The sequence below is a fragment of the Vanessa tameamea genome, chromosome 15, assembly GCF_037043105.1.
Source record: "Vanessa tameamea isolate UH-Manoa-2023 chromosome 15, ilVanTame1 primary haplotype, whole genome shotgun sequence".
Taxonomy (NCBI): domain Eukaryota; kingdom Metazoa; phylum Arthropoda; class Insecta; order Lepidoptera; family Nymphalidae; genus Vanessa; species Vanessa tameamea.
In genome coordinates this window covers 11,465,325-11,480,000 of record NC_087323.1, presented here as the reverse complement: position 1 = coordinate 11,480,000, position 14,676 = coordinate 11,465,325, and the positions used below count along the sequence as shown (strand labels likewise).

Genomic DNA, 14,676 nt, shown 5'->3' with positions numbered 1-14,676 from the left:
CTTTCACAAAGTCACTTTCTTTTATAAACCCCGAGCTCATAACGGAAAGTGGACTTCAAATACGAATTCATTTTTTGAAAAACGGTCACATATATACAAGTAGGTCTACCTGCTATCTGTATTTCTAAACTCGTGTGTTCTGACTATCAAGCCACAATAAAAACACTAGATTTGTCTCTAAATCTGAAAAAAACTGAAATTCGAAATAGCTCTCGTTTATAAATTAGGCATCCGCTAAGGAACTACTGAGTTTCTTGCCGGTTCTTGTCAGTAAAATCTACATTCCGAACCGGTCGTAGCTTCGCTCAATATAGTTTTGTAAAGTGACGATCCAAAATTGCTTGTAAGTTTTTACACCTTAAACTTGAATAAAGTAAATTTAGTTTTTATAAATGGGAGGGTACTTTTTATGTATTTTACTACCTACTGTTTACAGGGAAAGTCTGTCGACGAAATTTTAATATATTAAAAAACGTATCTTTCAGACCATAAGCTATATAAAACTAATGTTAGTAGACATTAATTTTTTTATCACATTTAATATTTATAAATTTTATTATCAAAGTTGATTGTGTAACATTAAACATATTATGATTATGAGGTACTATTAAATAACGCTTCTAAATTAAAAATATTATCATATCTATTTAATTATTCATAGCTTTAACGCTAACCGTCTTTACCTCTTAAATAATTCACTTAATAACCGCGTACTCATTTAACTTATAGGTCGTGTATCTTAAAGGTAGTTTGAAAACCCTCTGGGCTGACGTTGAAATTTGAATATTTAAGTGAAATATTGTACTTATGGTTTAACCGACCTTGCTTTAACAGTATTCTAAACGTGTACTTAGGATTATAGACAATACAGAAATCACTTTGGTTTGAGATTATAATTTCTTAATTTTTAGTGACTTAAATTTGTAGTTCATTACGTACGCATACTGACAAATTGGTCACCTAATGGTAAGTGGTCACCACCACTCTGGGATATTGGCAAACTAAGAAATATTAATCATCTGTTAAATAGACGTAAAAATGGTTGTCTTATTTCAATTATTTTAATTTAGATACAACAAAATAATTCAATTTATTTTTATGAATTTACACGTAAATCGGTCTGGTGTTTAACTATATTTTTTAGGTTTTCATTTTGTGCACGTCTAGGTAAGCTCATCACATATTCTATAACCAAACAGCAAAGAAGAGCCGAGATGGCCCAGTGGTTAGAACGAGTGCAACTCACCGATGATTGAGGTACAAGCCCAGGCAATCACCACTGAATTTTTATGCGCTTAATTTGTGTTTATAATTCATCTCGCGCTCAGCGGTGAAAACATCATGAGCAAACCTACATGTGTTTAATCTCAACGAAATTCGGCAGCCTACTCGCTTTGGAGCAGCGTGTTGGAACATGCTCCAAACCTCCTTAAAGGGGGAGGAAGTCTTAGCAATCAGACCTGTAATCAGCAATACTTAGTACTATTGTGTTCCGGTTTGAAGGGTGAATAAGCCAGTGTATCTGGCACAAGGTATTACCGATGTGAGGTATGGTTAATATTGCTTACAGCACTATCTATGGACGCTGGTGTGTCAACTAACTCTCGGGTGACCTATTATCCCCTAAAAACTTTTACTAGACCAGAGACCTCGGGAGTAACTTTCAAATATCAAGAATGATTGAATTTTTTGACGAGTAATATTTTAGGATTGGATCATATTGTACATCTGTTTGTTCTGGACCGCAAACCTATCTTGCGTCAATATCAATTTCAAAATGAAAGGCAGAATATTTATATTTGATAGTGAAAAACTTTTTCTTGGTAGTACTTGCCTAGATTAAATTAAAGTATTCACAATTGTGTTAATTCTATTCGTTTACTTGGTGGTGGAGATTTGTGAAAGCAAACAGAAATGGTACTGTTAAGTCATCGTTTATTCTATAAGGCATCAAATCAATAGAAAAATTGTGTTCTGGTTTGACAGGTGAGAGTGATACAGTGTAGTAAGAGGCACATTTTAGTTCAGTAGTTACGGTATAACATATATAAGTTTATAGTCCATTGAAATGTTACATTGACTGAACATTTCCTAGAGGACGCGATTTTATTTGTGGGACATGTAGGGGGGGTCAATAGAACCTTAACCCCAAGTTTGTGGGGTTGGCGCCCTTATTCCCCGCCCGCCATCTTGAAAAAAGGGGTGGAAACATATTTTTAACTATATCTTCGAAAATATTCATTTTACGGAAAATTTGTGAAAACATAATTTGTAGCAAATCGTTGTGGCTACAATTATGTTTTTATGACTTTTTACCAAAACTTAAAATTTAAAAAGTTATAAGCAAAAAATTGAGAAAATTTGCTTAATAATTTTCTTTTTTGCTTAATAACTTTTTTTCTTTTTAATTTAGGACAAAAATAGATCAGAACGAATTTATAGAGCATGTCTTTTTGAAAAATTTGCTTTAAAAATCTTTTCATTTTGGTCAATTTTAAATAATGTTACAGCGCTCCAAAGTCGACCAGGTTCATCAATGCTCGTGATAACTCAGCCAAAACATCTTGTTTACCATACTTTTATGACCTCTAGTTTTCTAGTAACATATTTTCTAAAAAAAATTTTACAATTCCTACAATTTTATTTAATATTTAAATCAATATTATGTATATTCACAGTGGCATTGATCACTTTGATAAAATCAGTGATAATCATTGTATGTGCACAAGAAGTAAGGATAAGCTTAGAACGCCAAGTTTCCGACTCCGCAAAGTCAATAAATCATTCTTGGGGCATTGTATCCGCTTCTATAATAAAATTCCGCAGACATTTTTAACTTTGCCGTTTCATAGATTCAAATCAATTGTAAAAAATACATTGGTAAAAAAGGCATATTATTCGATACAAGAGTATATTAATGATAAAAAAGCGTGGAGTTAATGCTTGTTGACTTCGAGGCAGGAGACATAACATACATATGTATATAATTGCATTTAACTAACATGATATATAACAACTATTTTTAGATATTGAAAAAGAGTAACTACTGAGTTTCTTGCAGGTTCTTCTCGGTAGAATCTACATTCCGAACCGGTGGAAGCTTTACTTTAAATAGTTTGTTAAATGACGATTTAAAAGTGCTTGTAAAAACCTACTTGAATAAAGTATATTTTGATATTTTTTTTTTGATTCGTAATATCGGGAATGTGGACTCGCTTGATTTTGTGTTCGCTCTCTTGCTTCACTTTAATGTTTGGTTCGATCCACCTGCCTTTTGTTTTATAACCTATGCTAATAAAATACATAAAACAAATATCCGTAAATCTATTACTTGGTGGTAGGGCTTCGTGCAACCCCGTCTGGGTAGGTACCACCCACTCATCAGATATTCTACCGCCAAATAACAGTACTCTGTATTGTTGTGATTCTGTTAGAAGGGTGAGTGAACCAGTGTAATCACAGGCACAAGGGACATAACATCTTAGTTCCCAAGGCTGGTGGCGCATAGGTGATGTAAGGAATGGTTAATATTTCTTACAGCGCCTTTGTCTATGGGCGGTGGTGACCACTTACCATCAGGTGGCCCATATGCTCGTCCGCCAACCAATACCATAAAAAAAATAACTATTTCGATATTTAGAGTTCAATCAAATAGTTTTTTATTGTCAAATATATAAAACCTTCTTACACTAAATCTTAAGACACTACTATGATTACACATTAAAGCTCGGTGAACGGCCTCTAGTATACATTCTTAATAATTAATATAATATCGACCCAAGCCGTACATATCCTATAATAATTTACCCGTTATTGCTCATAATCACGAAACTTGAAAATCATAACTTTGCGTAATCAAATTAATCTTGTTCCAGATATCAGAAACAGGACGATGCCGGAAAGAAATCGTGAACGCGATCACGAACGAAATCAAACAGATATCCAATCAAATGGAAAACGAACCGAAAATATATTACGATAAATCTATTACGTCGAGATATTGAAATGGATACCAACAGATGCATCAATCACTGCAAGAATATATCGAAAATAACGTTTAACCTCCGACCACCGGATTTCCGTCAAAATAAAACTATCACAGATAATGAAACGAGTTTTACAAATTATTCATTAGACTTCAGTGAATTAAATTTTGACAGAACGCTTAACGAAACTTTTTCGAATTTTACGTTTAAAAATGGAACGTGTAGTGACGTGCATTATAATCTGTGGGCGTTGTCGTTAATAGTGTTTCCATTGTTGACGTTGTTCGGTAATGTGCTGGTGATCTTAAGTGTTGCTAGGGAGAGAAGTTTACAAACAGCGACGAACTATTTTATTGTTAGCTTAGCGGTAGCCGACTTATTGGTAGCGGTGGTCGTCATGCCATTCGGAGTTTATTATCTGGTAAGTTACTTAATTTAAATTATTTTCGTATGTATAGTAACATCCTCATTTGTTTTGTGTCTAGTTTATGAGGCTGCAGATCCCGGTTTCAAAGCCGAGTCGAACAAATAAAAAGATATTATGTTATTTGTGTGAGTCAATTCGTTTTCAAACACAGCCAACAAGGTGTTTACAATCTCGTACCTCGCAAATTTCATAAAGTGCAGCACCTAATCTTATACGATTACGTATTAAAATAGGATATTAGAGTAGGCACCTGTGTGGGCACATGTACCCAATAATATCTCTTGTGCAATCGAAGTTTGGGAGATTGACCCAAATCAAGAGTATTTACTATCATATTGTCGAATGTATGAGTATATACATCAGGTATTATAAATATATTTTATAAATGAGAGGAGTTCATTTTTTAAAAAAAAAACTAATATAATATTATTTGGATACGACTCGCCTTGTTTATTTTAGTTAAACTTCTACAGTATACTGTCCAGTGGCATTCAGCTCTAGAGTAATGCAGCCGATATCAATACGATATTTGTGCTGCAGAAGAGGGCTAGTCGCGCAATACAGAACCTGGGGCACAAATTTTCTTTAAGAAACAAATTTAAAGATATTAAAACATCGCTTTTCAATATATACTTGATAACGTTAGGTATGTCCGTAAAAACGTAAAAAAACTTTTGTAGAAAATTTGTCGCCCATAGTGCTAGGATATTAATAATAATAATGACCTGATCGGTTTCAGCCACAGCGGTCATAGCATAAGTTACTTACGTAAGCTACCCGAGCCGACTACACAAAGTTAATAATTCTACAACTAAACTACGAAACTAAAACTAAACTAAGTAGTTTTTACAAAAGGATATGTTACTAGATATTATTACATACAATTGAATTATTACCAGGATTACCCAGAAAACGCTCAAAATTACTCAATTGCAAAGTTTAATAAAAAACGTTTACAAATGTTTGCGTGTTAAAGAATACTATAAAACTAATGACTTCATAGATAGCATACCTTGGGAATGAAAAGATCGCCCCAAGCCATTTCAAATAGTTATATGAAAAATTACATTATAAATATAATTGTTAAAAAAAATACCAAGAAGTTGCCGCTGAGTTTCTGTCGCTGGTTCTTCACAGGTATGAGGTTTTCCAAACCATTAGTATTTGTATTTTTTTTTTTGTTTCTTGACATTCAATAAGTAATGCTTGCTAAGTAATCCTTAATCAAAAAAAATGACTTTAAATAAGTAAATAAATATTGGACAACATCACATACATTACTCTGATCCGAATATAAGTAGCTAAAGCACTTGTGTTATGGAGAATCAGAAGTAACGACGGTACCACATACACCCAGACCCAAGGCAACATAAAAAAATAATGAACTTTTTCTACATCGACTACCCATGAAAACCGGTATACCATGGCCACGGAGGTCGTCAACTTTTGTTCTACCCAAGATTGGTGGCACATTGGCGATGTAAAAAATGATTTATATTTCTTACAGTACTGTCTATGGGCAGTAGAGACCACTTAAACTAGGTGTCTAGAATGCCGACTGCAAAATAAAAACATCTTGACAGCAGAATATAAGATTTCTTCATACTATCCTAGTAATTAAAAAAACATAATTATACATTATATCGATTTTACAATACAAGTACAATAATATCGATTTTATTACTAAAACGTATGTATCTCAAATACGCAAGTGCATATTTTTTTAATTTTATAGTTTCCCTAGAGATAGCTGAACCCATCAGCTGATTAGTATTATAAATATAATTAAGCTCTAAGGATGTGCAAGGAATATTAAGTACTACGACTCTCGACTTAGAGATTAAATTTCCAATCTCTCGGGAACCGTATCCATTTTCCAGAATAAAATGTATCCTTTATATTGCCTGGATTAATTTTATGCATAAAGCTGTTCAGATTAAAAAATCAAGTCAGCTCCTGAGTTCAAAAAAAATGACAGCAATTAGCTTAAAAGTTTTAAAATTATAAGCTATATTGAAAGCACGAGAAGATGAGAAAAACTTGAAACAATCAGTTCCTTTCTCGTTAGTTAATCCTTCCTTGGTGTTTTTATGGTAAAATTTCTTAAACTTAACTTTGCTAATTAAGACATATTGATCTCGATGAGAGATTAGGTGCACGATAGAAAATGTGAAGTTAGAATATGTACATTTTCAGACAGGATATAATATAAACGCATGCATCTAAACTGAAGACTGTAAGGTCCTGACAAGCACCAGTGAATTACCATGTATTTAATTTATGTTTATAATTCACCTCATGCTTCGCGGTGGAATACAGCGTGATCAAACTCGCATGTCTATTTTCAATGAAATAATTCTACATGTGTATCCACCAAACCCACGTTGGAACAGGGTGGTAAAATTTGTGCTAAATCTTCTCCTCGAAGAAAGAAGCCTTAGCCCAATAATTTCACTGTATTATTAACTAACAATTTTATTTATCAGTAACTAATGAATTTTCAGGCATTTCTTCTTAGCAGTATCTACGTATATTAGCTTGAATTAGCTTTCAAAGAATTTACTTGAACAAATACATTTTTTTTTTTTTAGAAATTAGTCATAGATTTTTGTAGAAATCAATGTTTTAAACCTTGATACGTTGTTGTGAATTATCGGATAATATACAAATCTTATAGAGTAATTTATCATTCAGTCAGTAAACATGTTTGTTTCCTCCGGAGTTGATTCATTCATTCATCATTCTCATTAGAGTCTTATTTTTCTGTGAAATTGCAAGGATTATCTCGTTCTTTTAATAATAATTTAAACTTTTATACCGTCTAGACTTTACTTTGTTATTTATATTCTTTCAGCGCTTTCCGGGCTTGTTGCCAAGTTTTGCTTCATTGGCGAAGTTATTTAGACCACAGTTGGACAAAATGTCCTTAAGAACTTAGTATCCCAAAATTAATAATCCTTAAATTATTTCATTTTGAAGTAAAGTCTTGATATTAATTTTTAACTTGAGAAAAGTTCATGTTATTACTTGAATTTTATTTATATTAATATGATAATGTAACGAAAGGTTATGTACTAATAAAATATTTTATTGATAATAAAATATATTTTATTCTTAGTTACAATTCTAGAGTATGTACATTAGAATTTTGTGTTTGTACATTATTAGTATAATTACTCCCTAAATTACTCCCTATGCGTAAGAGAAAGGGAAGCCAGACGGGCGCCGTAACGCGTTACGTAACGAAGCGGTTTACGTTCCATAAGAAGTTATCCCTTCAAGAAAAAAGCTTAACTTTTGTGATGTAATTATATATTACACCCAGACCAATCTTATACATCTTTTATATTGTTGATATGTTCTGGTTTGAAGGGTTAGTGAGCCAGTGTAAAAAGCACAACGGACATAACATCTCCATTACCTAGGTTAGTGATGCATTGTCGATGTTGGAACTGGTTAATTCTCCATATGTCAATGTCTATGGGCGATGGTGACCACTCACCATCAGATGGTAAACACTACACTTTCTACTTAAGAACCTATAAAGCCTTTGCCTCTCAGGAGAACTTTTGCAAACAAAATATAAAGTACAATACGATAAAATTACGCATGCTGGGTTTGGGTTCCAGAATACGGGTTTAATCCCGCATAAGAACCGTTAAGTTTTCCTCTGCTCGATGCGTGTTTATAATTCTCGTGCTTGATGGAAAAGAAAAAAATCGTGAGGAAACCTGCTTGAGTCGGATAAAAATCCCGCATTAGTTTCTCACGCACAAATTTCTCCTCGAAGTTGAAGCGTTTTCTCAATAATGTGATACTTACAGGCTTTTTTCTTGTCAACAAAAAAATATTAAAAAAATGTAGTAATAAATTTATTATAAATAACCTTTGGAGCTCTTTTTTAAACCAGTCTTAACTAAGATGTACAAAATTTTGAAAGAAGAAAATCATTTAAATTATTTCCTGAAACAATAATGGAGTTTCGACTTCGCAAGGCCACTTTGTTAAGCGTATAACTTAAATTTGCTATTTAAATAAACAATTCGTCAAAAGATTCGAGATTACTCATTCAAAGTCCGTCGAACATTCAAACGGGAGCCTTATAAGGTTATCTAAAGTTAAGTTAAATTTCGGCGAAATTCGGGTCAGGTAGTTAACTTATCTATATATCATAATAGTCGTCTTTGTTTGTCAGTTACGCTTCATTACGAGACTAGCCGTGTGCCCGACGGGTCTTTTCATCGGCAACATCCAAATCAAAGATTCTTTATATATATATATATATATATATACATATATAAATTACCGCTTAGCGTGTGTTTGTAATTTTTGTACTCCTAAACGGACTGAGCTGAGATGGCCCAGTGGTGCATCTTAACCGATGATTTCGGGTTCAAACCCAGGCAAGCACCACTAAATTTTCATGTGCTTAATTTGTGTTTATAATTCATCTCGTGCTCGGCGTTGAAGGAAAACATCGTGAAGAAACCTTCGTGTGTCTAATTTCAACGAAATTCTGCCACATGTATATTCCACCAACCCGCATTGGAGCAGCGTGGTGGAATATGTTCCAATACCTTCTCCTCAAAGGGAGAGGAGGCCCTTAGCCCAGCAGTGGGAAATTTACAGGCTGTTAATGTAAACGAACTGACAAATGCCACCTGATAGTAAGTGGTCTCCAGTGCCAATAGACAATTTCCGTATAAGAAATATTAAAATTCCCTTACATCGTTAATGCGCAACCAACCTTGGTAAATAAGATGTTCATGTAATTCAAACAGGAACACAACAATATTATAAGTATTGCTACTAGGCGGTAATATATAAGATGGTAACTACGTAGACGTGCTTGCACAAAGCCTCATAAGGCTCTTATGCAAATTTGTACGACACAGACAATTTTCCTTACCCACAAGCTTAGACTGACGACTAGTTTTAGAAGGAATACGTAACTTTCCGACCAGTTAATTTTTAATTAAAACAACCATTGAATGAAAAAGAAATGACAAAAAGATCATATTTTGAAAACGTACGTGATCTCGTTCTGGCTAATTTATTTCTTTAATTTTATAAACCGATGAGATGACCGGAGAGTGCAAGACCAACGAGTTTACGTTCTCCATGGAAAGACAGACAGACAATTTCCATGCTCCCAGATGCTATGCTCAAATTATCTTACAGAAAAATCCAAATTTTAATGTCTCAACCAACATGAGAATCCAGGATTTTGTTATTTGCATTATAAGCTAAGTAATTATTTTCTTCCACTCTTAATTGTTTTTACTAAAAGGACATGTTTAATGGACCTTATTGAGATATTTTAACGAGAAAGTTCGATTAATGCCTGAGTCTCGAGCCTTAGCTGTCAGTTGCGAAGCACATGTCTTGAAAATTGACGTGACGTATGTCGTGAAAGGTGTTCGTTAATTACATACGTTGTACCTGGAGTAAACTTAACTGTCTTAGGTATATTGATTTCTCATATATTATAAGTATATATGGGTCCATTACAGTACAGCTGATGATGGCTCTGGGCTGTAGTTCTGGCTTATCATCTATTGGTGTGCTTTAGAGATATGACTCAGTGGATGCCGTGACCATGCCCATCATACCTCCTCCCTATCCTGCTACTATCTCCTCCCCTCGTGGCACATATACTATTTTATTATATTTTATGTATATTTTATATTTATTTATTGATTTTCTTTCGTAATAAATTATTTCAATAACCATTAATTTCGATCTGTCACATCTACCGGATGTCCTGTGACGGTCACATTGTTTTACAACGACAATGGCGCTGATTGTTTTGTACACAATAGAATCGACCAACAGCCTCAGAATCGTTTATCTAATGCCTAGCTTATTTAGCTGAGGTCTAGGGTTTAAATCACGTGTCGATCAAATAAAATGGTTTTGAAATTTTCTATCAAATGATTTCTGCACAATTTGCGCATCAAAAATCTGACAAGAAGACTTCCTTTACACTTACTCAACTACATTGCTTATTATAAAACAAAGTCCCAAATAAATCTGTCTTTCTGAACTCAAAAAATACAGCACGGAATGTTTAGGTATATAATTTATTAACGTTGGAGTAAATTGGTTGAAAAATGACAAGGACTGTTGTAAATGTTGGCAATAAAGTGAACCAGTGTAACTACAGGCACAAGGGAGATAACATCTTAGTTCCCAAGATTGGTGACACATTGATGCTAAATGAATTATTATATTCTTAAAGTACCTATAGCTATGGACAATGGTGACCACTTCAGGTGTTTCATTTACAGGAGTAACACATTTGTTACTTTTATACGACCAAGTGATGACAAAAATATGCTATTTAATATTTATTATTTATCAATTTGTCCTATACTGACTATTTGATATATATTATACTATATTCCATATTCCTATTGTCCAAACAAATCCAATTTACTCATAATACCTACAAAGCATTCTAGGAATTGAAAATAACTTGGTTTTTTCGTCGAATACCGTAATAAGTCACGTTTAAAGCTTTCTCATACTTGGAAGACAACATTACCGACATATAACAAGATTTATTTAATATCGATAAATATCTGTAAGAGATTTTATCCAGTTCCGAGGTATTTTCATCTCCTAGAGATTTGAGGAATTTTTTGACAGTTTAATTTTACCCAAATCAATTATATGATACATTTGATGTTTATTTCATAAATTTTTTGTCAAGTATATTGATTATAAGGCCGACAAACACTGTGTTGGACCAATACATTTTTGAAATTCTCAGTAAAAATCTGGAGTTTGGAAGTTGGAAGTGTGTGTTTGGTAGTCTACGTAAACTGTTGATCCTGCGGCTGAACTTTTTCCGGTGTTGTCGGATTAGGAGAATAAGGAAATAGAGATTATCTCTGTTTGCGCACATACTTGTGCGCTATAGTCTCCCACATGCAATTGGCTATATGCTTTACTACTACTAGCAGACCTCGTGTTAAAGTCACGTTATACAATGAATTATATTACATGCGCAACCAAAAATCTCTGAAACTCGCAAATTTCATGTGAAAAAATTCAGCGTTAAAATATCCATAGCCATATTTTAATTATTATTATATATAAAATAAATTATATCGATGGGAGAGTAGCGAGTAAGATTGAATTCAGCGTCGTATCCCTCAATCGTCAGTTTCTCGAAAACCGCAATGTCTCTGGTCGTTAGGGATATTCTGACGTAATTATCCGTTATCACGCCTCGCAACTCACACAAAAATCACACGGATTAATAAAATTTATTACAAAACAGTTATAAAAGTGTTATATAAAATAATTCTTCTACTAAATGTAATAATCATTATATTGGCTCTGTTGTCAGTCCAGATGCCTCTGAAATTTCATTTCAATGCACTTGTCGTATGCAAATGAAATTAACTTAAGAGATACGACGTCTCCACAAAATTATTGGATATTCAAAGAGTCACAAATCAAAACATTGATCAAAATTAAAACATCGTCACTTTACACAGCTGTAATAAAAATAAAATTAGAGACAAGAAATGCCTTAACCATTTTCGATTACTTGATTTTAAGAATGATTTACGATCCCTTGTGGTGGGTATTATACTGGCTCACTAACCCATCAAACTGGAAAACAACAATTCTAGGTATTACTGCTTGTGGGTAGAACATATGGTGTTTGGGCGGTAGCTATCCAGATAGACTTGCAGAAGGACCTACCACCAATTTAGTCTACAAATAAATTTACGATATTATATGAATTTAGCTAAGATCTGAATCTAATAGACAAGAAATATTTATTAAATGTAAATGATTTTAATGAAACATACTATAATATATTTTCAAACAATTCATATTAACCAGTAGGAGGCTTTCATTTTACGCATAACTTAACGACACTTTCAAGTTCTACACAGGCTGTTTCGCTAGTTTACTCAATAGAAGGGATCAGAACAGGTAGATAATTGTTTTGCATAAGCTTTAAGATAATAAGCAAGTTAACGTGAGGTAACGTGTTGGTTAAATATTAACAATAAAACTTTCAGGACAGCCCTTAATAAGTTTCTACATACTAAATATGTAGACAAGATTACTTGGAGGTAGGGCTTTGTGAAATTCCGTATGGGTCATATATTCTATTCTATTCTATCCATCAAATATTCTACCTCCAAACAGTAATAATTAGTATCATTGTGTTTCGGTTTGACGGTAAAGCGAGCCAGTATAATTATCGGCACAGAGAACACAAGATCTCAGTTCTCCAGCTTGGTAGTGTATTGACGATATAATTAATGGTGAATAACTTACAGCACCAATGTTTTTGTGATGGTGAGTTTACCATCACGTAGAGTCCATTTACCAGTTTAATATAAATAACAATGATAATTTAAAAGTTTAAAAAAAAACAAGTTTGCTAAGTTGTTTCCAATCGAAAATTCTGCCAAGAACTCTACTACTATCCTCAATAAGTTTATATTTACACTAAGCAATTTAGCAACGAAGTTCGCTAAGGAGTCGATGTTACGTATACATAACTGAAGGAGGTCAGAGGTCACGCTTTGCCAGCCTTATCTTAATGAATGCTTTTGTTCATATTAACTAACCTTAAACTTTGTTTACCTTGACCTGAAACTTTAAACATTAACGAAATACAGCACGTTTAATTTTACTCGGATGAGTAACCAGTTCCTGTCCGCGGCTTCCCTATGTGTTAAAGCGAGAGAGCAGATGAAAAGTATCCCGTCCTTTTCTGTATCCCTGGCCCTGCCAAAATGTATGCAATATTTCATGATGATCGGTCGAATAGTTAAGGTGTAAAAGCATAAAAAACAAACTCATTTTCACATTTACAATATTAGTAAGGAAAGTTCCTTTATTTACACATAATAAGAGCCTGAAGAATTTTTTCGCTACATTTACAAGCAGGCAGTTAAAAACCCGTTAACAGCCCTAAATTAAAAATAATATTTACCATTCAATTAAGGCTCATGTCAAAAATATGGTATAAGGCATTTCAATGTACAAAATTATAAAGATGAGTAGTATTCTCACGCGACTTCGCTCATTTTAGGGTTGGTCGTCAAGTGTTAGTGTTGGTAAATGTTTCATAGCAAATTTCATCAAATTAAATCCAGTGGTTTGACCGGGAAAAAGCAGGAAACAGATAGACAGAATTATTTTCGTATTAATAATATTAGTATAGATAAAAGTTTGGTCACGTTTTATCTACTCAGGTGAAATGTTTATGACACGTCGTCAGCGGTACCGAAAAGAATACAGGAGACCTAACAACCTAACGGCCCCTCCCTCATACGCGGTGCAAGCCACGGAAGGAGACTTTTAAAACTATATTTTCCTTTTCTGAGTTTTCTTGTATTTAATTTTTTGCTTATAATATATCTCGTAAACAAACGGAGGAGGCTTTTAGTCAGAAGTTAAAGATTTTCCGGCTATTATTTTACTTTTAGACAATATAAATATATGTATGAATCACAGACAAGAATCACAAGGGATATAAAATATTAGTTTTAATATTTCTTTCAGTGCCTTTGTCTATGGGCGGTGGACATATTGTATACATACATACGGACATATTTTAATAAGAAAAGAAATATTTTACATTTGACGGCAATCGTTTTTTTAGGAGATCTGTTTTAAAAATACACGAATAAAAATAAATTTACGTGTAGGTATTCGTTTTAATAATGGTACGTGCACTTTTAGTAGTGATGTTTATTTACGTAAGTGCTCATATTTATCCGCGTACCTAGACAACACTTCAAAGCATTTGTTGATTGAAATGTGATTACACAAGGCACTCGAATACACGTATATTCAGCAGGTCCATTTGAAACGAGCACACAATTTGTACGTCATCAGTCTCTGTCGTGATAATTACTTCACTAAGTTTAGAAACTAAAAAGAACTATTAAAAAAAGTCTTATGTTTTTATACTGGCAATGGAATTATGACATTATTTTTACTAATATTGTCACGGCGATAAAAAAATATTGTCACGGGGACAAAAAATAATTTGTTGGTTGTACAAGTTTTTATTAAAAAAAAATATTTTTAAGAAAATATTCAATGAAACAAAAATCAGGGGGAGTTATATTTCGAATTAAAAAAAAAGCAGGATAGTGCAAACCCTAAACTCGGCGTCCAGAAATAAAATAAAACTGTTGTTTCAATGCAAGAACAAACAAAAAGCAGTGCAAAGCGGCAATCTACGACAGCAGCAGCAGCAGAAGCGGCGGCAGCAGC

General features: G+C 33.4%; 1 protein-coding gene across 2 annotated transcripts in view; it reads left to right on the top strand.

Moving 5' to 3' along the window:
• The window catches only part of LOC113400215 (dopamine D2-like receptor), a 211,697-nt gene that overhangs the window by 143,347 nt on the left and 53,674 nt on the right, over positions 1-14,676 (top strand). For both annotated transcript variants that reach the window (XM_026639703.2, XM_026639704.2), the window contains exon 2: positions 3,876-4,407. In XM_026639703.2, the coding sequence (XP_026495488.1) occupies positions 4,006-4,407 (402 nt within the window). In that variant the 5' untranslated portion in view covers positions 3,876-4,005. The remainder of the gene's footprint in view (positions 1-3,875; positions 4,408-14,676) is intronic.